The sequence below is a fragment of the Rhinatrema bivittatum genome, chromosome 9 (genome assembly GCF_901001135.1).
Source record: "Rhinatrema bivittatum chromosome 9, aRhiBiv1.1, whole genome shotgun sequence".
Lineage (NCBI taxonomy): Eukaryota > Metazoa > Chordata > Amphibia > Gymnophiona > Rhinatrematidae > Rhinatrema > Rhinatrema bivittatum.
The window spans coordinates 125,302,958-125,329,390 of record NC_042623.1 but is presented as its reverse complement, the minus strand read 5'-3'; the positions used below and the strand labels follow the sequence as shown (position 1 = coordinate 125,329,390).

Genomic DNA, 26,433 nt, shown 5'->3' with positions numbered 1-26,433 from the left:
TTGGTCAGTGTCAGTACTAACGGAGCCATGCATATCTTTTATTCAGGTGAGTAATTTGTTCAGTTTTCTCCTATGCCATTCATAACTTTTTGTGCATTACTCTTCTTCTCTGTTTGTTCCCTGGAAGCACTTTGGTGGGGGATGGGGGTGGGGGAATTTGTGGAGGAATTTCTTTTCTTTGTTAGCTTGATACATAGACCAGTGGTAGGCTCAGCACAGCACGTGACCCTATAAGGGTTGATGTTAGTAAACATCTCTCTATTTTCTGGTGGAGGAGATAACCTATGTGTCTGGACTTGTCTGGCTGAACTCAAGGAAAGAAAATTATCAGGTAAGAATACATTTCTCCATCACTAGAATGGAAAAAAATCATTCAGATTGGTTTGCAACAGTCTTCCTGTGGTAAAACCATGCTGCCTCACATCCTGCAACCCCACTGGATTGTAGATAGATCACTATCCATGCCTTCAGCAGAGAATTTTCCTTCCACTGAGGTAAGGCTAACTGGCCTAGAGTTATCAGCCTCTTCTCTGTAAACCACTTTTGTAAAAAGGGACCATAGCCATCCTCCAATCCTGCAGCACTGCTCTGGTTTCCAAGCATCTATTGAACAAGTCTTTCTACAGACCTGCTAGAACCCCTCTGAGTTCCTGTAGTATCCTAGGATGCTCCACACACACATTCTTCCATAAATGGTATGGTATCTACTGCATTCTCTTATGTACCATTATCAACCAGAAGTGGTCCTTCTCCAAAGTCCTCTTCAGTAAATACTGAACAGAAGTATGTTTAGAATTTCTGCTTTTTCCTCATCTTTCTCCACCCAATTGTGCCTTGTGTCCTTTCAATCTTACAGTAAGCCTGTTAGCATTGAATTAAATACTAGCATATGTAAATTGGAGCAATGTGTGACATTTTACTTTTCAATACTTTTTCCATGTGCAAATTATGGTTAAGGGGACTACAAGTAAATAGTGAGATTCTTATACACTGCGAGGTAGCAAGCACAACATTTGATTATCTTATTAAAAAGTACATACAGACACATTCTTGAGCACTTAAAAGCTTTATGGGAGTTTTGATAGCTTGTAGTCTGGGGCTGGCTTGGTAGTTCAGTGGCATGTGAAGGAGTTAGGTTCGATTCCCAGGTCAGATCTTTTATGTACATTAGCATGCAGAAGAGAGCCTTGTAAAGATAGCATGCTATGCAGGAAGGCCTTACCAGGCATGGTAATGGGATATTAACATTTTGTGAGCCCATGAATGCACATTACGGAACATCATATACAAATGAGAGTTTCATGAACCCTTAGCTTTAGCTTGCAAAATGGCCAACTATGACCTGAAGTGAGCAGACCACTTAGCAAGGGTAGATTTCCTCCCTCCCTCTGCAGTAAGCAGCAGCACCTCTCAGAGCTTCCCCATACTATCCTCCCTGCCACTAACAATAGCAGCCACTGGGCAAAGCAACACGGATCCCCCCCCCCCCATCCCCTTCCACAGCAGTAAATTACATTTGCCCCAGTCCCTTCCCCTCTCAGATACACATCGGCTATCCTCAAGTCACAGACACCCCCCCCCCCCCCCACTAAAAAAAAAATCCTTCTCCTCCCCTGAGACACCAATCCTCCTGGCCTAGTCACAGAAATCCCATATCACCCCCCTCCAGAAGGTCTACTTGTTTTTCTGCAGAGTCCCAGGTTTTCAGGAGCAAGAGGGAAGGCAAAGCACTCCTGGCTGCAGATTTCCTTTTCTGTGAATGGCACCAATAATGCCGTTTCACCACTAACTGCTTACATACTATAATGTGATAGTGGTGATGTGTCCTTAGTGGTGCTGTTCGATGAAGAAGAGTAATGCAGGTAGGAGGGTTTTGAAGTCTCTCCTGCCTGTGAAGATCCAGGAAGGGTGAGCACCTTCTGGAAGGGTTTTGGGGAGGGGATCAGGGGGATGTAAGGGTTTCTGTGATTCAGAAGGGCCAGAGACTCAGGAGAGTGGATTGTGTTTTTGAATGGGAGTGGAGTTCTATGATTCGGGAGCCAGAAACACAGGGAGGAGTCTATGTATCTGGAGTGAGGGGTAGGGGTGAGAATCAGGATGTCCTCTGCTGCTAAGGGAAAGAGGGTTTCGATGTTCTGCACAGTTGATTCTTCTAATAGCGGTGGAAGATGTCCCCCCAACAAGGGCTGCTTCTGTCAGCAGCAGGGAGAGAGGAAAGGGGATGTCTTGATGGGTGCTGCTTATTGCCAAAGGAAGTAGAAAATATTCCCCTCTCCCAAGTGGCACTTTAGGACACTTGGCACAGGGTGTAGCAACATGCATGGTTGTTTTTATTTTGGGTGTTGCTTGCATTACGCTTTTGTAGCCACAGTAGTGTGGCCAACGTTTTAACGTGCTGATGCGACATATCTTTGCATAGCCCATTAAGTAGTGATTTTGCAAGCATGTTAGATTTTTTTGTGAGTTCATGCTAAAAACCTTTTAGCAGTTTTATTGCATAGGTCCCAAAATGGAAAAAAAATCTCCAGGCAGTTATGCATGAGCACTCATGGTGCCAGATCCCAGTCTGAGTTTTGATTGAACTGGAAGCCCCAAGGAACAGGAGGAATCTGCTAAGTTCCACCACATCCAAAAAAAAGAGGTTTCTCTTCAGAGAGAGAGTCCACTGCTGCATTCAATAGAATTAGCCAATTTCTGTGTGTTGTGCCACTTGCTTAGCCTAGTAGGTTATAGAGAAAGCAGGATTGGACTAATCTTTGTCCTCGTGTCCTAAACAGGTGTTGGTCTTGTGCTTCGCTGTGATTTTTAGCAGCTGCTCTCACAATTATGGACCATATCCCTCTGCCACAAAGACTGTGCTGGCAAGCCCTCACTCTTCATCTGAGACCTATACCGCTTCCATTGGTAAGGAAATCATGCCTAGGTTACAGGCTGCAACAGATGTGTTCTCCTTCTGTCTCAGATGCTGATGGTGTTCTTTCTTTGTAGTGCGGTCAAGGAACTTGTTAATCTATGAAGAACCTCGCATACTAGAGGAGCAGAGCATTTCCACAGAGCACCACGATGCCTGGAACAGACAGACAAATCGCGCCTTGTATGCAGTGGATTCCAGTGACAGCATCCATGCTGAAGTCTCACGCATCACAATATCAAATGAAACAAGACTGGAGAAATCAGTACTTCTAGATCTGCAGCAACATAGGTGAGAATGGAAGTATAATGCAGGGCATGTGGGTTGTGGTAGAGAATGGGTACGCAGCACATGGCATAAGGTCTGGGTAGAAAGCAGGCATTGTGGGCTGTGATGGAGATCAAATAATGCAGCACAGGGCATGTGAACAGCCATAGAGAGCGGAAAACACAGGACAGAAGGGATAACCAGCAACAGTCGTGTATGTATATATATGACTTTTGCTGGTTATATATATAGAAACATTGCTAAGAAAGCATAAATACCAAAATGAAACTCCACCACACGAAGGTGAGGTGATAACTAAATAGTACTAGAAAAACTCACACCGTCAAATATGCCAAAAACATTTTTTACCCTTTTTTTTATTTTTAATTTTTACTAATACTTTTCATATAAAAAATGAATTTGATATGAAAAAGTTTGTTAAAAATTACTGAGAAATTGTTATGAAAGGGGTGGTTGGTTTCATATCTGGTCAATTACCACCCGGTAATGAGCTTCAGCACATCTTTGTAATGTTCAACCGCCCAACCTCCTTCCAATTATGCTGATGTTACTAATTGTTCCAAAAAATTGGTGTTAGTGATCTCATGTGGTGGAGTTTCATTTTGGTATATTACGTGCAACATCACTGTTTTTATGTTTGACCGTATGGAAACAAATCTTTAGTTTTACTGAAGAACAGATAGCTGATGTTAAGAAAGAACAGTCCCTTTTTTTTCTGAGGTGGGTGCCGTCAACAAAGACTGCTCGGGAGGAATAGGTGCGGTTAAATAAGAAATACATACGTGCAGAGTTACATGGGGCGACATTGGTGGAGTATATTAAACAGCAGATTATTCTGCGGGGATTATGGATTCAAAAAGAACCCATGTTATTCAATGACTATATCGAGTTCACTAACACAAATTTTTTTTTTTTGAACAATTAGTAACATCAGCATAATTGGAAGGAGGTTGGCGGTTGATTCTTACAAAGAGGTGATGAAGCTCATTAAAGGGTAGTAATTGACCAGATATGAAACAAAACAACCCCTTTCATAACATTTTCTCAGTAATTTTTAACAAACCTTTTCATATCAAATGTATTTTTATATGAAAAATATTAGTAAAAATAAAAAAAGAGTAAGAAAGCATAAAGGCAGAAAGACAGTAAAATAAGAATTCAGCGTGGGAGTGGTGCATCTCCACCACTCTTTAGTATCTAGACTAGATCACAGCTAGTCTAGATACTAAATTGGATGCAGCCATGAATAACTTATCCCAGCTGGTAGCAAAGGTTCAAGAAAATGCTATCAGGCTTGATGATGCAGAGGTCAGAATGAAAGACATTGAAGATACTTTAACAATGAATGGTGGGGGTTAGAGGGGGGGCCCTGGAGGCAGGCCTGGGATTTTCATATGGGGAACTTTGGGTCACTATGGCTTGCACCATTTCATTCTTTTGGGAGAGGGTGACGGGTGCTGTGCCCCAACACACATTTATTTATTTATTTATTTATTTATTTACAGAGGAAGGGATGTGGCCTGCTGGCCCAGAAGGATATTTTTTTTCCTCGAATGGCTAGATGTTAAATATAGCTAGTTAAGATTAAAGTTATCCAGGTACATGCACTTGGATAACTTTAAACCTAACTGGTTGTATTCATATATAGCCGGTTAGGTATAAAGTTATCCGGGTAAACTTACCCAGATAACTTGAAGAGAGTATATTCAGTGAGAGAATTGTCCCGCTGAATATACATCACAAGTTATCCACTGACTGGCTTACTGAATATGGACTTGAAAAAATTTGTCACCAATGAATATCAGGGTTGTTAATTTTCCATGATTTAATTCCATATCTGTTTTAGGAATATTTAAGAATTACTCAGTAGAATATAGAAAATCTGTCTCCAATTGCCAAAGCTTTTTATGTATAATATGAACTTATTTTTTTGTAAGTTTATCATTCTTTATATACTGCCTTTCATAAAATTCAAAGTGGTTCTCATAAAAAATGTTTCTCTGAGGATGAGCAGGATGGTAGTCCTCACACATGGGTGGCATCATCAGATGGAGTCCCAATGCCCAAAACTTATGTCAAAGTTTCTAGAACTTTGACTAGGCAAACTGAGCATGCCCAGCATGCCCTGTACTACACATCCAAGCAGGGTCCTTCTCCAGTCTCTCTTTTTTTTTTGTGGAGCTGTAAGCCTCGTGGTATGAATGAGCTCACTTGGACTGTTTTTTGGCCTTGTGTAAAACTTTGTTTTTCTTGTGCTTTTCACGTTTTTGTTTTTTTGTCTTTGTTCCATTGCCGGGTCCCTCTCTGTGCCCTGCCATAGTACCTCCTATTCAGGGTTTTCAGAGATTCTGGTAAGTTTCCTTTCCACTCTATTCCCCCATGGTGGCACTGCATCGGTGCCTACTGGCCCATGTCTATTATGGATCTGCATGAGACATGTGTCCTCTGCCTAGGGGCATCGCATGATGTCCGGGGTTGCTGCTTATGTGTCCAAATGACCCCGAAGGGACATAGACTTCGATTTGACAAGATGGAGTAGTTCTTTAGGTTGAACAGGCCGAGCCATCCGCATCTGCATTGGTAGTATCGGGATTGAAGGACCAAGGAACCACACCGATGTACACTGAACTGTCAACATAGGTGGGACTGTCCGTTCCATTGATGTCGCTGGCGGACAGGGGCACTGGAGACAGACTATGGTTGATCTCCTCCAGGCTGAGGATGTTGGGTTCCTAGTCATTGGCCTCACCACCGGGGAAAGACTGGGCTGAGTATCGAGGGAACATTCGAACATAAGAAATTACCATACTGGGTCAGACCAAGGGTCCATCAGGCCCAGGATCCTGTTTCCAACACTGGCCAATCCAGGCTACAAGTACTTGGCAAGTACCCAAACACTCAGTAGTTCCTATGCCAGTAATTGCAGTGGCTATTCCCTAAGTCAACTTGATTAATAGCAGTTAATGGACTTCTCCTCCAAGAACTTATTCAAACCTTTTTTAAACCCAGCTACGCTAATTGCACTAACCTCATCCTCTGGCAACAAATTCCAGAGCTTAATTGTGTTGGAGTGAGAGAATTTTCTCTGATTAATTTTAAATGTGCTACTTGTTAATTTCATGGAGTGTGCCCCCTAGTTCTGCTATTATCCGAAAGAGTAAATAACTGATACACATTTACCCATTCTACACCTCTCATGATTTTAAAGACCGCTATCATATCCCACCTCAGCCATCTCTTCTCCAAGTTGAACAGCCTAACCTCATAGAGGAGCTGCTTTATCCCCTTTATCATTTTGGTCACCCTTCTCTGTACTTTCTCCAGTGCAACTATATCTTTTTTGAGATGTGGTGACCAGAATTGTACACAGTACTCAAGGTGCGGTCTCATTATGATTTTTCATTTTATTCACCATTCCTTTCCTAATAATTCCTAACATTCTGTTTGCTTTTTTGACTGCCACAGCACATTAAGCTGACAATTTCAATGTATTATCCACTATGACACCTAGATCTTTTTCCTGGGTGGTAGCTCCTAATATGGAACCTAACATCATGTAACTACAGCATAGGTTATTTTGTATCACCTTGAACTTGTCCACATTAAATTTCATCTGCCATTTGGATGCCCAATCTTCCAGTCTCACAAGGTCCTCCTGTAATGTATCACAATCTGCTTGTGAATTAACTACCCTGAATAATTTTGTATCATCTGCAAATTTGATTACCTTACTCACCGTATTCCTTTACAGATCATTTATAAATATATTGAAAAGCACCAGTCCTTGGAAAGAATCTCTTGAAGCTTCGCGAGGACAGAGGGACTATTCTCATAACCCCTCATTGGCTGAGACAGGTCTGGTTTCAACTCTTTTAGGAGTTGTCCATCTGGAGACTGATCGTTGTGGGGACTTCCCCCAGATCTCATCAAGCAGGATCAGGGCAGGCTGCGGCATCCCGTCATTCGCAGCCTGGATGTTGAAAGGTTAATTCTGCAGCTGCTCGATCTTTCGGAAGATGTGTCTTGGGTCCTGGTGGCTTCTAGAAAGTCCTATGGACTGAAGTGGAGGAGGTTTTCTGTATGGTATGAGCAGAAAGTCCTAGATCCGTTCTCCTGCCCCACACAAAAACTGCTTGATTACCTTCTACACCTGTCAGAGGCTGGTTTAAAGACCGCCTCCGTTAGGGTCCATCTTAATGTGATTGGCACTTACCACTGCGGTATAGATGGTACGCCCATCTCTGTACAGCCTATAGTATGTTTCATGTGGTATTTGCTTCAGTTGAAGCCTCACATAAGGCCTCCTGCTGTGTCTTTGGACTTCAATGTGATTTTAGCTCAGCTGATGGAAGCTCCTTTTGAGCCGTTGCGCATCTGTGATCTGAAGTACCTGACCTGGAAGGTCATATTTTTGGTGGTGGTCACTTCAGCATGCAGGGTTTATGCTCCCCTGCCAGCAGATGGAGACGGGGCAAGCTGATGTCATCGTATATATAGTTCTGCAGAGACCCCAGTCTGCCAGTATTGTCTGTCTCCAGCAGATGGTGGACATGCATCTCCCTTTGGGGATTGCTTCGAGTTTTTTGGAAGGAGAAATTTGAAATCTGAATTAAGGAAAAGGAAGCCCCGCTCTCCTGCAGTGATACCTATAGGTCCCTCCCCCCAGTTGAGAATTCCTGAGGTGATTTCCGTGGTCCCTCCGAGGTGTGCCTTGTCTGGTAACTGGTTTTGCTGGCATGGACTTAGCTGCTTGAGTGGCTGAAAGGCAGCGGGTGCAGGAAGCTGAGCATGGAGGTGACTTCAATTGCCCTCTTCCCCCACAGCCAGAGACAGTCTCTGTGCTGAGCCAGGTAAGGCTGAGCTCTGGTAAGTTTCAGGGGCCTGGTGAGTGGTGTTTCATTGTCGTCTCATCCTGATGTGGCCCGTTTTTGTGTGAAAGAGTGAAGCATCTTCGGCCTCCCTTGAGGTTACTAGTTCCCTTATGGAGTCTTAACTTGGTGCTGGATTTTTTTGGTGGGCCCTACGTTCTGACTGCTGCATAGCCTTTCCTTGCAGTTCTTTACTTTGAAGACTGTTCCTGGTGGTTGTATGTTCAACTCATCGAATTTCTAAGCTGCAGGCCTTGTCTTATCGGGAGCAGTTCCTTCGGGTGACTCCGGGGGCTTTACAGCTGTGAACTGTGCCATCCTTCTTGCCCAAGGTAGTCTCGGACTTTCATTTGAATCAGTCCGTTTCTTTTCCATCCCTGGATAAGGTCAGGGATGCGGAGGAATATCACCTCTGGCATTCCTTGGATGTCTAGAGACTTATCGTGCGGTATCTGGAGGTTTCTGAACCTTTCGAAAGACAGATTGCCTGTTTGTTCTCCATGACGGGAGTATGCAGGGTGCTTCAGCTTCGTGGGCTATCGTAGCTTGCTGGATTAAGGAGGTAGTCATGGCTGCGTTTGTAGATACTGGAAAGCTGTTGCCTACACAGGTTTGGGTTTGTTCCACTAGGGATCAGGCAATGTTAGATTGTCATCTCCCGTCGATATCTGCTGAGCTGCAGCGTGGTCCTCCTTATATACTTTTTCCAGGTTTTCTCACCTGGATGTGCAAGCCTGGGAGGATGCAGCCTTTGCATTTGTGGTCTTGATCTGACCGCAGGCAGCCTCCCACTCAGTTTGAGAGTAGCTTTGGTACATCTCACAGGTCCCGAGACCATCTATGTACATGCTAGGAAATGGAGAAATGAGTTACCTGATAATTTTGTTTCCCTTAGTGTAGACAGAATGACAGCTTCCTGTCCTCTGCTGCCGCATGAGTGTGTCTATAGTCCTCTTGTGGTGATACTGATGCCAAGGGCTTCCTGCTAAGTGTTCATCCAGTCCCTAGCTTGGGGTACCTAGAATCTTATGCGAGTTCAGTTTTTCTTGTTGGTTGAGTACGGTTATGTGCCTGTTTTTAATCATGTTTTAATCAAGTGTTTTGCTAGTCTGTTCACAGTTGCTTTTGAAGACAATAGTGGCAGGCTAGGGTCACTGCAGGACTATATATACTGTGATGTCAGCTTGCTCAGTCTCCATCTGCTGGCAGGGGAGCATAAATCCACTGGTCCTGCGTCCATCTGTCTACACTAAGGAAAACAAAATTATCAGGTAAGTAATTTCTCCAATATAAATACTGAGCAAATGATCATCCCGAGAGGCTTTAAATAGACATTAGAGTAATACAATTGAGTCCTGTGCAAGAGCCCATGGGGAGGACAAGACATCACAGGACACATGTTGGGATTTCCTTACCAGAAATTACCTCAAATAGTCTCATGCTAAATTCCCAATATTCATATGCTTTAAACAGGATATTTTATTTTGTCTGTCACATTTATATGCTGAACTGTGTAAAATGCAGCTGAAAGATCTAATAAAACCGTAAGGGTTGAATTACTCATATCCAACATAGTCTAACCAAGTCAGTAAAATCATTTCAATCCCAAAGCTGGTTCTAAAACCAGATTTTAAGAAATCTAATGCATTTGATTTATCTAAAACACTTTGAAGCTGAGTAGCAACAACCTGCTCGATGATCTTACCCAAAAAAGGAATGTTGGAAACAGGTCTATAATTCTCAAACTTATTTCAAGATTAGACCTTTTTTAATAGGGTATGGATCACTGCCACTTTAAAACTCCAGGTAAAATTCCTTTTTTAAACAAGGTGTTAATTGTAATAACAATCTAGGTCAGCAGACCCTTTCTAGTGGACTTAAGTCATGATGGAAAAAGGTCCAGATGACACACTGTTCTCAATTTACTTAAAATATTATCATTCTCACAGGTGGCCTGGGGGAACTGGTTCAGGAGTTCCAGAGACCCATATGCATCCAGTTTCCTACAAATAGCATTTATTTTCCAGAGAGAAAAAAAAATCAGAGCAGTCTAGATCTGTTGTTAACCACTACAGACTGGCATGCCTCAGTTTTATTTATTTATTTATATCTTCAACACAGTGGCATACCTAAAGTATTTGACACCCCTCCCCCCCCCCCCCCCCCCCCAGTGATCTCCGGTTCCCCTCTCCCTCACACAGGTACCCTCCATTTGTCTCTCTCACATATACACACCTTTGCACATAGTCTCCCCCCATTTGTCTCTCTCTCTCTCTCTCACACACACACACACAGCCCTTCACACAGGCTCCCTCTCTCACATACAAACACGGACCCTGACTCCCATATACATACACACACATTCACACAGACATGCTGACACACACATACACACACAAACATGCTTTCTCACACACACACACACTCTCTCTCACTTCCTACGCTCCCCATCAGAAGCTCAGCAGCAGCTTCCTCCTTTAGTCCCTGCAACAGACAGGGACTCTTCATTTTTCTTGAGGCCATGGGGGCTGGTGCAGCTCTGCTTCCTGCACCTACAGTAGGGAGAGGAGGGCAGTGCTGTTGTTTCTCCACGTGCACTCAAAAGCCGATGCTGCCTCTTCCTGCGATAACCCTGGACACGCGCTGATGTTCCTCCTACTTCAGGCAGCGACTGCATAGTCTTTCCTTTTTCCACCCACGTGGACCCACCACTTCTTCTTCCTGGCCGTGCAGGTGGTAAGAAGAAAAGGCTATGCAGTTGCTGGCTTCAGACCTGTGTCTCTCTAGATGGTCGCCTAGTGCTTCCACTGACCCTGCTTCCACCATTCACGGCCCGGCAGCCTTCCTCTTCTGCTGCGAGTGGGATGGGCTCTGCTCGTGGCTGCTGACCTCCCCTTAGTATGCCACTGCTTCAACTTATGTACCGCCCATTCATAACGACTCCTAGACTGGTTTACAAAAACAGTAAACATAAAAAGCATAGTAAACATGCATCATAAATGGTTACCTACATGAACTAGAACTTTGGAAGAGCTCTATGTTGTAGTATTAAGGACAGAAAAATAGCCCTGTTTCAGTTATGATTTTATGATAAAGAGCTAGATGTGTCCTACAGTGAGTTCTGTATGAATCCAAGTTTGATTTCCTCCATCTTCTTTCTAATTGTCATCCTAAGTGCTTCATTACTCTGAGCTCCTCTGTGAACCGGGGGGGGAGGGGGGTGCAAATTTGCGAACTATAGATGGTTGAATGTTTTCTGGTCATTTATAGGTTACTCAATAAATCTGCCTGCATGTCACCCAGTGCAGTTAACAAACTGTACCCTGACATTTTATCCCTTGATCAAAATGTCTTGAATTTTGTGACTCTGTCTTATAGTGAATGGGTCTACCTTTTAGCTTGACGCTTTCCTGAAAAAAGAAATCTTGATGTTCACATAACATAGGTTTATAATGTCATCCGAAGAAAAAGATTCAAGTCATACTTTGTTTCATGGCACATGTGGTCTTTTGACCACCATAATACTCTGACCAGTAAACACCCCTTGCCTCACTGTCTTCAGTCAAATTTATCTTGAACTTATGTAAGATGTCACATCACTGAAATGCAGATCACTGTGACAGCATTCAGAAAAAAAAACCAAGCAAAAATATTAAAATGTTCATCATGTCTGTCTCCCTGTGATGGCTTCTCTCAGGCTTTATGCCAGCACCATTTTTTTTTTTTAGCATTTTATTTTCAAGATATTTGTTTATTTTATTTATTTCTGTAATTTATATGCCACCCGATTACCATACTTCTGTTCTAGGTGGCTCACAGCTTATCACAAAACACAGTACAAATTATAATTTTGATAAAACCTATACAAAATCAGTACTTATAAAACAGTAAAGCTTCTCTAAAAAAAAAAAAAAAAAAAAAGTAGGTCTTCAAAGCTTTATGGAAATCTTTATAATCGAATAACTGGTGCAGCTCAAGTGGAAGGCCTTATTAGTTGCCTGGTGCCAGGCTTTAAGTGATGTATAAAACAAATGTACATAATAAAATTAGAGACTAGCCGAGACCAAAACAGAAACATTTTTCATCTAAACTTAAAGCAGTCCAAGCAACAGAAGCTAATCACATCACCAAGCTAAAAAATAAAAAACCGCCTACTGAAAAAGGTTTTAAGCATTGACCTGAAAGTTTTCATACAAATCATAAGCTACACAGCACATATAAATCAACAGGACAACATCTGATAGAAAAGTAATTATCTAGAAAGAAAGAAAGGAAAAAGAGAACAATTTCCCAATACATATACATTGTCCTAGTATAGTACATGAAACAGGGAGGAGGAATAGCCTAGTGGTTAGAGCAGTGGACTATGAACCAGGAGACCAGGGTTCGAGTCCTGCTGTCGCTCCTTGTGACCTTGGGCAAGTCACTTTACCCTCCATTGCCTCAGGTACAAAAACTTAGATTGTAAGCCCTCTGGGGATAGAGAAATACCTACAGTACCTGAATGTAAACCGGTGTGATATCTCAATTGAGATCGAATGTCGGTATATAAAAATAATAAATAAATAAATAATCTACCACCACCATAATAGTGAGAAATACCTGAAATAATAGGCAATTGCATCAATTCCAATAATATTTAAGAAAATAAAAAATAAAAAGCTTTACTCAGCTCTCCTGATAAAGCAGAACTAATTTCACTCAGAGTGGATAAGTGATTTCTCCCCCCCCCCTCCAAAAAAAACCCTCAGACCCAAGGTAGCTTCCAGTTTAGCTATCCCTGGTGTAGGGGCCAGAAAGTTCTTGGCCTGTCATTTATTTCTGGGAAATATCCAGAAACACTCATGCTGCTGTGCTCCACTCCACTAAGCGTTTGCCCTGCCTTCCCTGACAGTTGTAATTTCCTGGCCCATCTCATCATCTGCCTAATAGAAATATCTATATTAAAAAAAGTTGTTATCCAAATCCAGTTACCCACCTGTGAGGGATAGTGGCAGTATTTTAATATGGCAATTGTTTATCATCAGATCTGATGGAAACCTGCCTGGATCTAAAGGGAGCTTCTTGTTTCATTTTCATGTTTGGATAAGGGAATTGAGACACGTGCTGTATTAGCGATAGCCTCATCGGCTGATTTTTTTTTTTTTTTGGTTCTTTCGCTTTTCCAGCTTGCATTGTGCGAGGCTGCTTAAGTAAGGGTAGCCTGGAACTGCAAAGGAGGCGGCGTGCTTGCAGCGCTGCGGAAATGATACGCAAAATAACAGTAGTAACACCAAGAATGGTGATGGCTGCATGGGATGGTCTCCAAAACCAGTTATAGAATTCAAAAAAGCATGGAATGGGCATAGGGATGTAGAGTGGAGGTAGCTGGGATAAAAGCAGAAACCAGGTAAGCTCTGTAGTATAGGCAGTGATTTTTTTTTTTTTCTAGAAAAAAGATGCCCGTATTCAGATGTAAGGCCATCCTGGGAGGGTTTTTAGAAGGCGAAATCAGGCTGACCACCCAGAGCCCCACATTTTGTGGCCCTGTTACCCCTGTGGTAGCTCCACTCCCTGCAACCAGTTGCAGATTTCAACCACAGTACAACCCTCCTCCTTCCAATCCTTCCTCCCACCGATAGGTGGCACTTCTCATATTTGCTGATGTCTCCTCTGCTGCTGTCGCGGCATAAGAAAAGCAGTTTGGGGGGGGGGGCAGAGGAGGATGGGGGAAGAGAAAGCAACAGGGAAGTGAAGGGGATGAGAAGTTGAGACATCAATGAAACTTTTCTCTCTCTCTCTCTCTCACTCCCCCTACCCACAATACACACACTGATGCCTTCCTGCCTTTACCTCCCATGATTTTCTCTTTATTCGCCCTCCCCTCCACGCTGGTGTATCTATCTCCTCCACAATTCACTTCCCCCACCATTCACCCCTTATCACCCCATCCGCTCTCTGCTGGCAGCCCAGTTCTGAATCCAAGGAGTACAGAGAGCTGTGGGCCTGCTGCTGTGTCTACTTTAGCCTGTCCTCGCTCCCAAATCAAAAAGGGGGAGAGGAAAGACAAGAGCAGCATGGCTTGACTAGGGAGCAGAGGGACGTTCTCTGTTAAGTGACCTTTGGGGCACTGGCTAAGAGCAGGGGCATGAGCCCTCTGTGTCCGTACCGAGGTTTGTAAATGCAGAGCTCATGTCCCAGCTCTCTTTTCCAGTGCCTCCATCAGTAGAGCAGGTGCTCTCACCCCATTTCTTGTGACACACCTAACCAGTCAGGTTATTTGAGGATATCCACAATGAATATGCATGGGATAAATGTGCATACATTTGCTCCACTGTATGCAAATCTTATCTCATGCATTTTCATTGTAGATATCTTGGAAACCTGAATGTATGTCCTGAGGACTGGGTTGAAAACCACTGCGGTAGAGAGCAACCCTTTGCTTCCTCCCCTCCCAGGTAGCTGCAGGGAACAGGAGGGGGGGGGGTGAAGTTAGAGGGGCAAATCAAAGGAGAGAGCTACCCAGTTTCCTTTCCTGTCATTTTCTAGGGGCTGATGCAGTAGAAAATGTACTCAGTACCAGCAAGTACAGACAGAAAAAAGCCTCTGGGTGTTGGAGCAGCAAGAGAAAATGGGCAGATTAAAACAAGCCTTGTGGTTTTTTTTTATACTGTAATTCTGTTTTAGAAATGTTATCTGAGTCTGCTTATTTGGGATGTAGGACAATATTCTGACTGCTTAATGGGATGTACAGAGAAAGGGGAGCCGAAGAAAATCACGATTTATAATTGTACCAGGGTTAATTTTGCACATACCTTGACAGGAATGAACCTCACTTATAAGGCAGGGTCTTTTGAGTCCGATATCACTCAAATTTGTATTTATTTATTTTGCATTTCTTATATTCCTCAAGTTTCCAAGATATGTTCAATGAGGAGTATTTGAAACATTCGTAATAAAATACAGAAACAAAAAACAAACAAATCACAATCTTTCTAAAATATAACTAAAAATGTAAAAAAGAAATTAAAATAATTATTGTAAAAACTCACATTTCAATCAAATGCTTCCTTAAAATACAATGCCTTTATTTTTCCTAAAATGTTTAATATCTTTCTCGGCATGCAATTTTGATTGGCAAATTGTTCTACAAAGATGAGGCAATACAAGAAAATGCCCTAGCCCATGTAGTCTTAAGCTTACATTCACGAATGGATGTTATAGCCTAAAGATATCAGATAACCTTAATAAACACCCTGAAATGTACCTAACTAAATTGATCACAAGAGAGCACAGATTTGCATTTTTTAACAATTTAAATATGATCACAAGAATTTTAAACTGTTCTCCATTTCACAGGAAGCCAGTGGAGATTATGTAAAACAGACATATATTCAGTATGTTTTACTCCTGACAGAATACTGGCTGCTGCATGTTGCAATAATTGTAAGGCTCTAATATATTCTTTAGGTAGACCAACAAGCAGACTATTACAGTAGTCCGTCCATATGTCCAAATATAGCTTGTATTACAGACCTAAAAAGGTCTTGTTAATAAACGCTTGAGGAATTAACAATTTAAGCTTAAAAAACCCTGCATTACAGTTCACCTGATCTGCAATCTAAAAGTCAGTCTTGAGTCTATTAAGACTCCTAAATTTCTAACTAGCAATCTGCAGCTGGACATTTCCAGACTTATGTTGAGATCTGTTTATTATGTTAATAATAAAGAACAGTACATGTAACCATTCCGTAGGAACTACCTGCAGGCTCGTATTTCCTATCCATCGGGCTGATACAGTAAAGTCTGCGGGAGAGCGGGCGCGATGCAGTATTTAAATTAGGCCCGGTGGTAGATCCGGGCAAAAGGAGGTGCTAGGGACACTAGCGCGTCCCTAGCACCTCCTTTTTGACAGGAGCGGCGGCTTTCAGCGGGTTTGACAGCCGACGCTCAATTTTGCCGGCGTCTGTTCTCGAGCCTGCTGACAGCCACGGGCTCGGAAACCGGACGCCGGCAAAATTGAGCATCCGGTTTTCGGCCCGACAGCCGCGGGCCAAATTCAAATTTTTTTTTTTTTTTTTACTTTACTCTTCGGGACCTCCGACTTAATATCGCCATGATATTAAGTCGGAGGGTGCACAGAAAAGCAGTTTTTACTGCTTTTCTGTGCACTTTCCCGGTGCCGGAAGAAATTAGCGCCGACCTTTCTGATACAATGATGTAATAGTGTTTACACAATTTCCAGTGGATGAGCCAGGCCATTTTATTACTCCTTTCTGTATTATAGGCCTTTAGACATCAGTACTTGATATCCAGCAACAAGGTGTGCAACCGTTTCTAGTTTTGTTTTACAGAATCTTCATTTTCTCTGAGGATAGTGGGTGACATCATCCAATGGAGCCTGGCCAAGAATTTTTTTAGAACTTTGACTGTTCCTCACGGGGCAAGTCCAGCATGCCATTATGCCATGCATCCAATCAGGGGCCCCTTCAGTCTCTTCTGTGGAGCCCACCAGTCACGGTTCATCACTTTCCTGCTTTGGCTGTTTTTTTATTTTTTTAGCAAAGTTGGCAGGGTCATTTGTAGCTGGGTCCCCGCAGTCTTGTTCATTCCCCTCTTAGTGTCTTAGGTAGGGTTTTTTTGGTTGTTTTTCTAAGTTTTCTTTCTTATCCTCACGCCCAGCTGATTCACAGACTGGCACCAGCTGTTCGCCGTTATCGAGTTCAACTTTGCTTATCCACAACCAGATGAAAAACAAGGGAAGCAAACTAGTGGCTTTCAACAATGCCTCCATGCAGCAGCGTTATTTTTATTATCAAGCCCCGAGATAGATGTATCTTGTGTCTGGGGCCCAGGGTTGTCGCCTGTGCTTGCCCATAATCCCAAAAGGGATGATCGTTCCATCTAGAGGTGATGGAAAAGCACTTCGTGTTCTGGAGCTAATGGAGAAGTACTTTGGCATCAGAGGCATTGATGTCGAAGGACCCTGGAGTTGCACCAGACTTTGGTGGTGATTCGACATCGAGGGAGCATCGTTCTTCCTTGGCATTAAACATTGGTAAGGACCAGGGAGACAGGCTGTTCCCTAACTCTTCCCTCTCGAAGACAGTGATGGGTTTTGCCTCTTTGATTTCAGCATTATGCGAAGGCAAAGGAGCATTGACATCTGTGCGTGGTGCTGGGAGTGGGAATATTCTGACTGTGGCCGTCAGTCCCCTGAAGTGGCCTCTTGGAAATGAGATCTCCGCTTCAAAGTAGTTCAGGTGTCAGCCATAGATACACATCCAGTTTCCAAAGAAGAAGTGGTCACTCCTGCCTCCCAGTTGATGTTGGCATTGGCAGTTTCCAGGAAGAAATGGATAAGAATATTCTGTAGTCCTTGGACTTGGTGATCTGGCATTGAGACAGATTCATACCGATGTTCAGCTACTGCTCAAGCCCATCCAGCTGCCTGGCAGCCCAGTACTGGTGCTGATGCCAATACGCAAATTTGATAGCAACTGCCCCATTGGTGATCTCCAGCTCATCGGGGGAGGAATCTTTCCTGAGACACAGGAGTTCCTGTGGTTCCCAGATCTAACAGATGAGGGCTCCTCTCTTTTTTAGGCCTTGTTTGTGTCTTCATCACCGATGTACTAGTCTGAGTTTGTCCCAGAGTACTCCTGGGGGTACGGCTACAGATCTGGCAATGTCTGTGAAAAGAGGGTTTTATGATTCCTGCTCGCAGAGCTACTCCCCGCGAGCAGGCTTCTCACCTCCTGTACTGCCCTTCCCGATGCGGCTGGACGCCACCGACATCGGGCCTTCATTGCGGCAGGAGCCGCGGACTTGCTTGTTTCCCAAGCGGCCTGGAGGCTGCCGCGGCCCGGACTGCTGTGGACTTGTTCCTCTTCTGTGGCATGGAGCCGCGAGTTAGCTGGGGTCTTCACATGGCAGGGAGGTCGTCCCTACCAGTGCCTGCTCCCATCCTGCTGCCTGTCTTCAGCAGCATGGAGCGCCATTGCTGGAGCCTGTTCTGCGGCCTGGGGCCGCCCCTGAGCTCTCCCTCACGGCTGGAGCCGCCTTCGATCCTTCCTACAGCGGTAGGAGCCGCTGCAAAGGTCGGGGCCTGCTCCTCTGCCCAGCCTTGCTTCTTGGTCGTCTGCGTCTGTGCAGGGCCGCTGACCATGGTCCTGTACAGCTTCCTGTTTCCTGCTCCTAAGGCGCGGGCCGCACCTCTTCACAAGATTTAAAGGGCCTGCGGCTGGATATGCCCTGGGCCCACCTAATGACTGTTTCCTGGTTCAGCCCTATAAAAGGGCTTCTGCACTCCTGTGTTGCCTTGCATTGGAGTTTCCTGTCTCTGGAAGTCTTGTCTTCCAGCACTCAGTCAGGTCTTCGTTTGAGCTGCATGTTTCGTCTTGCTTCCTGAGTCTTCGTTGCTTCCTGTGGTTTCCTGATGTTCCATGTCTTCATGTTTCGAGGTTCCCAGTCCAGGCTTCCTGATGTTCCGAGGTTCCGCTCCTCCTTCACTTGTTTTGAGTCCTCCGGACTCTCCAGCTCCTGTGGTTCTCCAGATGACACCGTACCTCGTCACTGGAGTTTCGTCTCAGCTGGATTCCCTTCCTGCGCTTGTCCCGCGCTCCGTGTGGTCCGTGATCAGCCTCTTCAGGTTGTGTAGGGCACGCAGTGGGACAGGGTGGTCCGTGACCAGCCCATTGGGTCCGCCCGTGTAGGTGGGCTGTGTTGGGCACCCTGAGAGACAGTGCCTATGTCCGAACCTCCTAAGGTCTTCCAGGTTCCTGGTGCACATCCAGAGTCTTCTCGTCTTCAGTCTTCTGTGTCACAAGACCTCCATCTGCCCTCATCCTCAGTCCAGCCTGCTGCTTCTTGCTGATACCTAGCGGCAGGTCCGAAAGGGCTGGGAATGGTTGGAGGACTGTTCAATAACCAACATAATGTTGTTGGCTTCCAGAAGCATGCAAGTCTGGCAGAGGGTCAGACTTTGTCTTCACCCATGCTGGGACACACCTCGCCAACCCTCTGTGCTGTCTTGGATTCAGTTTGGGGTCGTGCCGAGGTCCATGGGCACACAATCCCCTCAAGTTGGGATCGCTCTCCTAGCGTCCTCCAACACAACAGAGGGATTGACAGATCTCCTCTCTGACCCCTTTCCTCCAGAGGACTTCTCCTTTACCAGTTTTATTTGGAGAATGGTAGAGGCTATAGAATTTGTGTGGATAACATAATTCTTCATCCATGTCCAGTTTATTTGTGTTTATCCTCAGTTAAATGTTGGCTCTTTCATAATAAGCTTGTGTCTAACCTTACAAAAGCAGAGGTGATTATGATACATTGCCCTAGTGCTGAACCTGTACCAATATCAATCGTCATTGAGAATGTCAAGTTGCCAGTTATTCCCTATGTTAAGAGACTTGGGGTTTGGAGTAACTCAAATTTAACATTTCATCAGCATATCAAAACAGTTTTAAGAACAGGTTTTTTTAAGCTGCGGGTTCTTGCAGCTGACTCTGCTGATTTCCATTCAGTGGTACAAATATTAATTCTTCCCTTACTAGTTACTGTAATTCCATTTACATTGGTCTCCCTACCACATCAGTGAAAGCATTGCAGTTGTTGCAGAATTAACTGTTCATCGTCTGACCTTCATTGGTTTCCAGTACAGTGGTGTATTCAGTTTAAGATGGGAATGCTGGTTTACAGTGTACTGAGGTTTGATTCCTTTCCATGGGCAAATGCCTTGTTATGGGTGTATAAAGCAACCCGTGCTCTCTGGTCTTCCCAGAGAGGTTTGCTAGACATTACACCCCCCTCCCCCCCCCCAGTGCGACTTGCTGAAACAAAGGAAATGGCTTTGTCTATGGAACTCTCTGCCGGAAAATGTGTACTTTAAGTCTTTGTTGAAAACATTCTTGTTTTAGCAGGCTATATTTAGTTCTCTTCCTACCGGTTGTTTTTTACCTTGACATCCTGCATGCTGATTTTTAATTTGTTCTATGATTGGTCAGTTATTGTATGTATCTTGTTGTTTGCACAAAGGAAGGATAACTTTAAAATACACGTGCCTGTATACATGCTCGTGTGTTTTATATTGTGCGCGCAAATTTGTGTATTTTCAACATAGCCGGATAAGCAGCGTAACACTTATCCGGTTATATTGCTTAGCTGGATAAGTTGCAGTTACCCCTCACTTACCTAGAGAAGAAAAAATGTATCCAGATAAGTGGCACAAATCTTCTAATCGCGACTATTTGTCCTCCTAATTTTAATCACTTACACGTGGAGATTTAACTCGCATATTTTCCTTCGCACTTATTGGCTTTTATGCTCATCACATCATCAAATTTTGTAACGTGTACATAAAGGAAATTACCAGTTTTACCAATTAGTCCACCAGTTTGGCCAGTCTATCTCTAAAGCATTAATACCCTCCTGGTTTTTTAGCCTGAACTCCCCCTAGTTTACCCTGACACCTCACCAATCAGTATTTGGCTATGAAGATAATTAGCAAATGTAAATATATGCAGGTAACATAGATACACAATTTCACAGGTTATAAAATTGTAATATGTAAATGTTGGCCCCACCTTGGAATGCCCTTGACCCATCCCTTTTTTATATGAGCAAATTTATTTATGCATCATTATTTGCGTATGTATGTTAGAGGGCTTATAGCATAATATTTATGCAAATACTAGCTGTGCCCGGCCACGCGTTGCAGTGGCAGAGTCAGGTTCTTTTCCCCCCCTCCCCCTTGCTCATATACCTCAGTCACACATAGTCTTCCTCCTTGGTCACTAACCCCCCCCTTTCCTCCCCTGTCCCCACTCCAGCTCTCTCCCCTCACACTCACCTCTCCCCTCTGTGTCTCTCCACTGACACTCACTGCCCCCTTCATTCACCCTCCCCGCCTACTCCCTACCCTTTTGTCAGTGACACCGCACCCTCTCTCAATCTCATTCCCTGATTCTGATCCCCTCCGGCTCGCAATGCCCTCCCAGCTGCCCCCCCCCCCCCCCGTCCCTCTCCCTCTTGTGCAGTTCTGCGTGGCCCGCTCCCGAAGGCGCGAGGTCAGCGAGGATCCCTCCCTGTCGTGCACGTGAGCCGTACCAGATCGCCGCCGCAGCTCCTCCCAGGTGTCGAATTTCGGCCGGCCGACACCACCATGCCCATGTGTGAAATGCATGGCTTCCCAATGTAGCAGCCAGGAATTCGTGTTTTGGGAGGGTGGGTGAAGTAAGTGACATTGGCAGGCGTGTGGGTGGGGGTGTGTGGTGTGATGAGTGTGGATTTCTGTGTGTTATGAGGGAGTGTGAACGAAAGACAATAGCCCTGTGTGGGGGTGGGGTGTGGTGTGTGAGTGTGTGTGAAAGGTGTAAGAGGTTGCGCTTGCGCTGACGGCCACCAGATGTCGCTGTTTTGTGTAAGCAATTTTTAAACTTGTATTACCTGTCACAGGTGTGACCTATATGTAATGTAAGTGTATAAGATCCTTCCCATATGGGAAGTGAATGTTGTGTGCAAATTTGAACGTATTCGGTTAAGCGGTTGGCGAGATTAGTGACGACGTACAAACTATTTAACATTTTTATTTATATAGATGTGCTATTTGCATGTGCATCTACTAAATTGTGTGCAGGCAACTCTTTGAAAATTGACCTTTAAGTGTACTTCGTAATTTGTTTGATATTTTTGTCTTATGTCTGATGTTACTTTTATGTTAAATGTACTTTCATAATTACGTATGTATGTTTGTATATAGTCTTGCACTTTGGTTGTAGGCTATTCATAAATTCACAATAAAATTGCAAGATAAAGGCCATTCCTTTGCTGACGGAGGATGAAACCAGGAGTAAAATGCTTGATATCCTCCAATTCATAGAGCTTACCAAGGAGGTCATGGCAGTCCTAATTCATGAAATCCTTCAGGAGGTGCAGAAGAGGATGTGAAAGAATCCTCTCCCTGTAAATAAGAAGGTGGGTGTGATTTATCTTATCAGAAACGCTACCGGATTCGAAGAGGCAGCTACTGCACCAATCTGTGGTGGTTGAATCTGTTCTCTAGAGCAGCGGTTCTCAACCGGTGTGTCGCGTACTCCCGGTCTCTCCCGCTGCTCTTTCTTCCCTGCTGCCGTTGCCGCCGGACTATCAGCACGTTCAAGCCTAGTGGGAACGGCAGCAGTGCTAAAAGAAGCTGTGGTACCCGTGGTTGGCCTTTTCTTCTTCCTGCGCCTGCATTCCCCCCCCCCCCCCCCCCGGACCCGTAACAGGAAGTGATACGCGGTGTGCGGGAAGGAGAAAGACCGTGCCGCGTGATAAAGTAGCAGTGGCGGCTGCAGCAGCGGCCCCCAAGCAATTGAAGCAGCCGGTAATCGGGAAAGGAGACAGCAGCATGAGCCTCCCGCGGTCGATGGGATTCTTCCTTCTTGGCCTGCGGGGGCTGGAGGAGGCTGCTGCAGCTACCATTTGTGCTCGGGGGGGGGGGGGGGGGGAGAGGAAGTGAGTGAGAGAAAGAGAGAGAAGCAGCCAGCCAGCCAGTGTGTAAGTGAGAGAATGTGTGTGTGATTGAGAGCCTGTGTGTAAGTGAGAGAATGTATTTGATTGAGAGCATGTGTGTGATTGAGAGAAACTGGTCAGAGAGCTGATGTGTGTGTGTGTGTGTGTGTGTGTGTGTATATGTGAGAGACAGTGAAAGTGACTGCTCAGGGAGATGACTGATGTGTATGTGAGTGTGAGACATTGGTCAGGGAGGTGACTGATGTGTGTGTGTGAGAGAGAGAAAAAGCATGGAAGTGAGAAATCTGGGTATGTGAGAAAGCATGGGAGTAAGAAGCCTGGTGTTGTGGGGGTGTATGTGAAAGAAAGCATGGGAGTGAGAAGCCTGATTATGTGAGAGAGAGAGAGCATGGGAGTGGGAAGCCTGGTGTTGTGGGGGTGTATGTGAAAGAAAGCATGGGAGTGAGAAGCCTGATTATGTGAGAGAGAGAGAGCATGGGAGTGGGAAGCCTGTGTGTGTGTGCATGTATGAGAGAGAGACTGGTTGGTAAGGTGACTGTGTGACTGGTGTGTATGTGAATGTGAGAGAGAGAGAATGTGATTCAGGGAATGAGAAGCCTGTGCACGTGGAGAGCGAGCATGGAAATGAGAGAGAGACAGGTGTGGGTGTGTGTGTATGTGTGTAACAGAGAGAAAGTGATTATGGGAATGAGAAGCCTGTGCATGTGAAGAGAGTGAGCATGGGAGTGAGAACCTGGGTGTATGTGAGACACAGCATGGAAGGGAGAAGCCTGTATATGTAAGACAGAACATGGAAGTGGGAAGCCTGTGTGTGTGTGTGTGTATGCATGAGAGAGATCAGGTGACTGGTGTGTGTGTGAAAGAGAGAGAAAGTGATTATGGGAATGAGAAGCCTGTGCATGTGAAGAGTGAGCATGGGAGTGAGAAACCTGGGTGTGTGCGAGACACAGCATGGGAGTGGGAAGCCTGTGTGTGTGTATGCATGAGAGAGGTCAGGTGACTGGTGCGTGTGTTTGTGTATGTGTGTGAGAGAAAGAAAGTGATTATGGGAATGAGAGAAGCCTGTGCATGTGGAGAGAACAAGCATGGGAGTGAGAGACTGGTGAGTGTGTGTGAGAGAGAGAAAGTGATTATGAGACTGAGAAGCCCATATATGTAAGTGGAACACAGGAGTGGGAAGCCTGTGTGTGTGTATGGCATGAGAGAAACTGTTCAGGAAGGTGACTGGTGTGTTTGTCAAAGACTGTTTGGGAGATGATTGATGTGTGAGAGACTGAAACTGGTCATGGGGGTATGACTGATATGGTGTGTGTGTGAGAGACATGGGCCCTAAGGAAGAGGACCATGAGTATAGAGCTTAGCCTCTACTGCTGCTTCTGGTGTGTGCTACAGCCTGCATGGAAGAGGAGTAGGAGAGCTGCTGGAGGGGGTAAGTAAAGGTGGCTTTTTAAGTTTATTTTTCTTGATTGCCATTTTAATTATTTAATATTATGTGATGTGTCTGCTTTTTTTGAAATATTTTATTGGTGTTTGGAGAATTTTTATGCGTTTTTATGAGTTTTTAATTGTTGGATGTTATTCTGTTCATAGTTGTTGTGAAACATTTATTCTGCTTATTAGTATAGTTTTACAATTATTTCTGTGTGGGGATCTATAGCTGCTTGCTAGTTCTGTTTTCCTAATACGAGGTGTATTGGTTTTTAGGACCTGATTTAATATTTATAGTGTTGCCTTTTCATAGATAGGGTTGCTCCTGTTTGAGTGTATTCCATAATACAGGTGTAACTGTGTGCGGATTAGTTTGTGCATTACTACAGATCCTGGGAGTATGTTAGGTCGGTTCTGTGTCTGTTACCGAGATATTTTACTAGCATGTAAGTGTTTGTATCAGTCTTATTTGTTATGTTTTCTCAAGAGGACATGCATTGGTGGTAAACTGCTGTCTTTTCATAAGTAGGGCTATTGAGCCTGAAAGTAGAAGGAGTTTGAGTTGCTGTTACTGAGATGACACCAGAACCAGAATATCTTTTTTGTAGGGTGAGTTGTATGGGGAATGTCATAATTCTGCTTTACATCCATTATTGTGGGTCAGGGGGGTTCCCGTGGATGCAAACTGTACTTTTACATCTAGCCCTGTGACGATCATGGGTCAGTGTGTCACGCATGTGAGAACCATCTGTCAGGTGTGTCCCGACAGAAAAAAGGTTGAGAACCACTGCTCTAGTAGAGGGCCAAGAGAAATGGGACTCCTTCCTCGGTACCGTCAGGAGAGGATTTTGGAAACTTGAATACTCTTGGGAGGACAGTGTTTCAAGGAGGCATGCTCAATGCCCGCATAGCCACCTACCAGCTCTTCATGGGCCACTATATGTAGAACATACTGAAACATATATGGGAGGTAACCAAGCAGCTTCCTCAAATACTGTTGTGCCCATTAGCACTTGTTTTCCCCTTTTTTCGTTCAGGGCAGTCTGTAGCTAGGGATTCCCCATGTGTGAGGGCTGCCATCCTGCTTGTTCTCTGAGAAGGCAGAGTTGCTTACCTGTAATAGGTGTTCTCCAAGGACAACAGGATGTGATTCCTCACAAACCTGCTTGCCTCTCCTTGGAGTTAGCTTCATTTCTGTATGCTAAGGTATAAGGGGCCCCCATCTGGATGCATGGTATGCTAGCATATATGGGAATGCTCAGTGAGATATAGTCCAAGTTCTAGAAACTTTGACATAAAAGTACTGTGCAGGGCTTCATCAGATGATTTCACCCTATGTGTGAGGACTGACATCCTGCTATCCTCTCAGAACACCTTACACAGGTAAGCAACTCTGCTATATTTTTTGCTATGCAGTGACCAGAATTGCCCATGGTAGTCTAGGTGCACTCTCACCCTGGAGCAATACAGAGGTATTATGATATTCTATTTTTATTCTTCATTCTTTTCCTAATAATTGCTAACATTGTTTGCATTTTTGACCGCCACCCACATTGATCTAAGCATTTCAACATATTGTCCAGAATGACGCTTAGATCCTTTTTTGGGTGGAGACTACTAATATGGAACTTATCATGCAACTAAGGTTTGGATTATTTTTCCTTGTGTGCAAGCCTTTTGCACTGGTCACATTTAAATTTCAACTGCCATTTGGATGTCCAGTCTCCTAGTCTCGCAAGGTCCTGCAGTTTCTCGCAATCTGCTTGTAATTTAACAACTTAGATTAATTTGTGTTATCTGCAAATGTGATTTCCTCACTCGTTTCCTTTTCCACATCATTTATAAATATATTAAAAAGCACTGGTTCCAGTATAAATCCTTGGGGCACTCCATTATTTACTTTCCTCCATTGAAAAAATGACCATTTAGTCCTACTCTCTGTAGTCTTTTAACCAGTTCACAATCCACAATAGGACACTGCCTCCTATTCCATGACTTTTATTTCCTGCTGAGTGTCTCATGAGGAACTTTGTCAAACGCCTTCTGAAAATTCAGAAACACTATATCCACCAGTTGACCATTATCCACATGTTTATTAACTCCTTCAAAAAATGTAGAAGGTTGTTGGAGCAAGGCTTCCCTTAGATAAGTCCATGTTGGTTGTGTCACATTAAACCATGTTTGTTTGTAAGTTCTGTCATTTTATTCTTTAGAACAGCTCCTAGGATTTTTCATGGTACTGACATCCATTTCACTGATCTATTTTTTTCTCAGATCAGACCTGAGCCATTTTTAAAGATTATCATTACATTGGGCACCCTCCAATCGTCAGGTACAATAGTCCATTTTAATGATAGGTTATGAATCACTAGTAATAGGTCTGCAGTTTCATTTTTTTAGTTCTTTCAGAACTCTGGGGTGTACACCATCTAGTCCAGGTGA

At 44.2% G+C, this 26,433-nt stretch overlaps 1 protein-coding gene across 1 annotated transcript in view; it reads left to right on the top strand.

Moving 5' to 3' along the window:
• Positions 1-26,433, top strand: part of CREB3L2 (cAMP responsive element binding protein 3 like 2) — a 118,490-nt gene that overhangs the window by 76,379 nt on the left and 15,678 nt on the right. The window contains exons 10-11 of the mRNA XM_029616405.1: positions 2,778-2,904; positions 2,989-3,202. Coding sequence (XP_029472265.1) covers positions 2,778-2,904; positions 2,989-3,202 — 341 coding nt within the window. The remainder of the gene's footprint in view (positions 1-2,777; positions 2,905-2,988; positions 3,203-26,433) is intronic.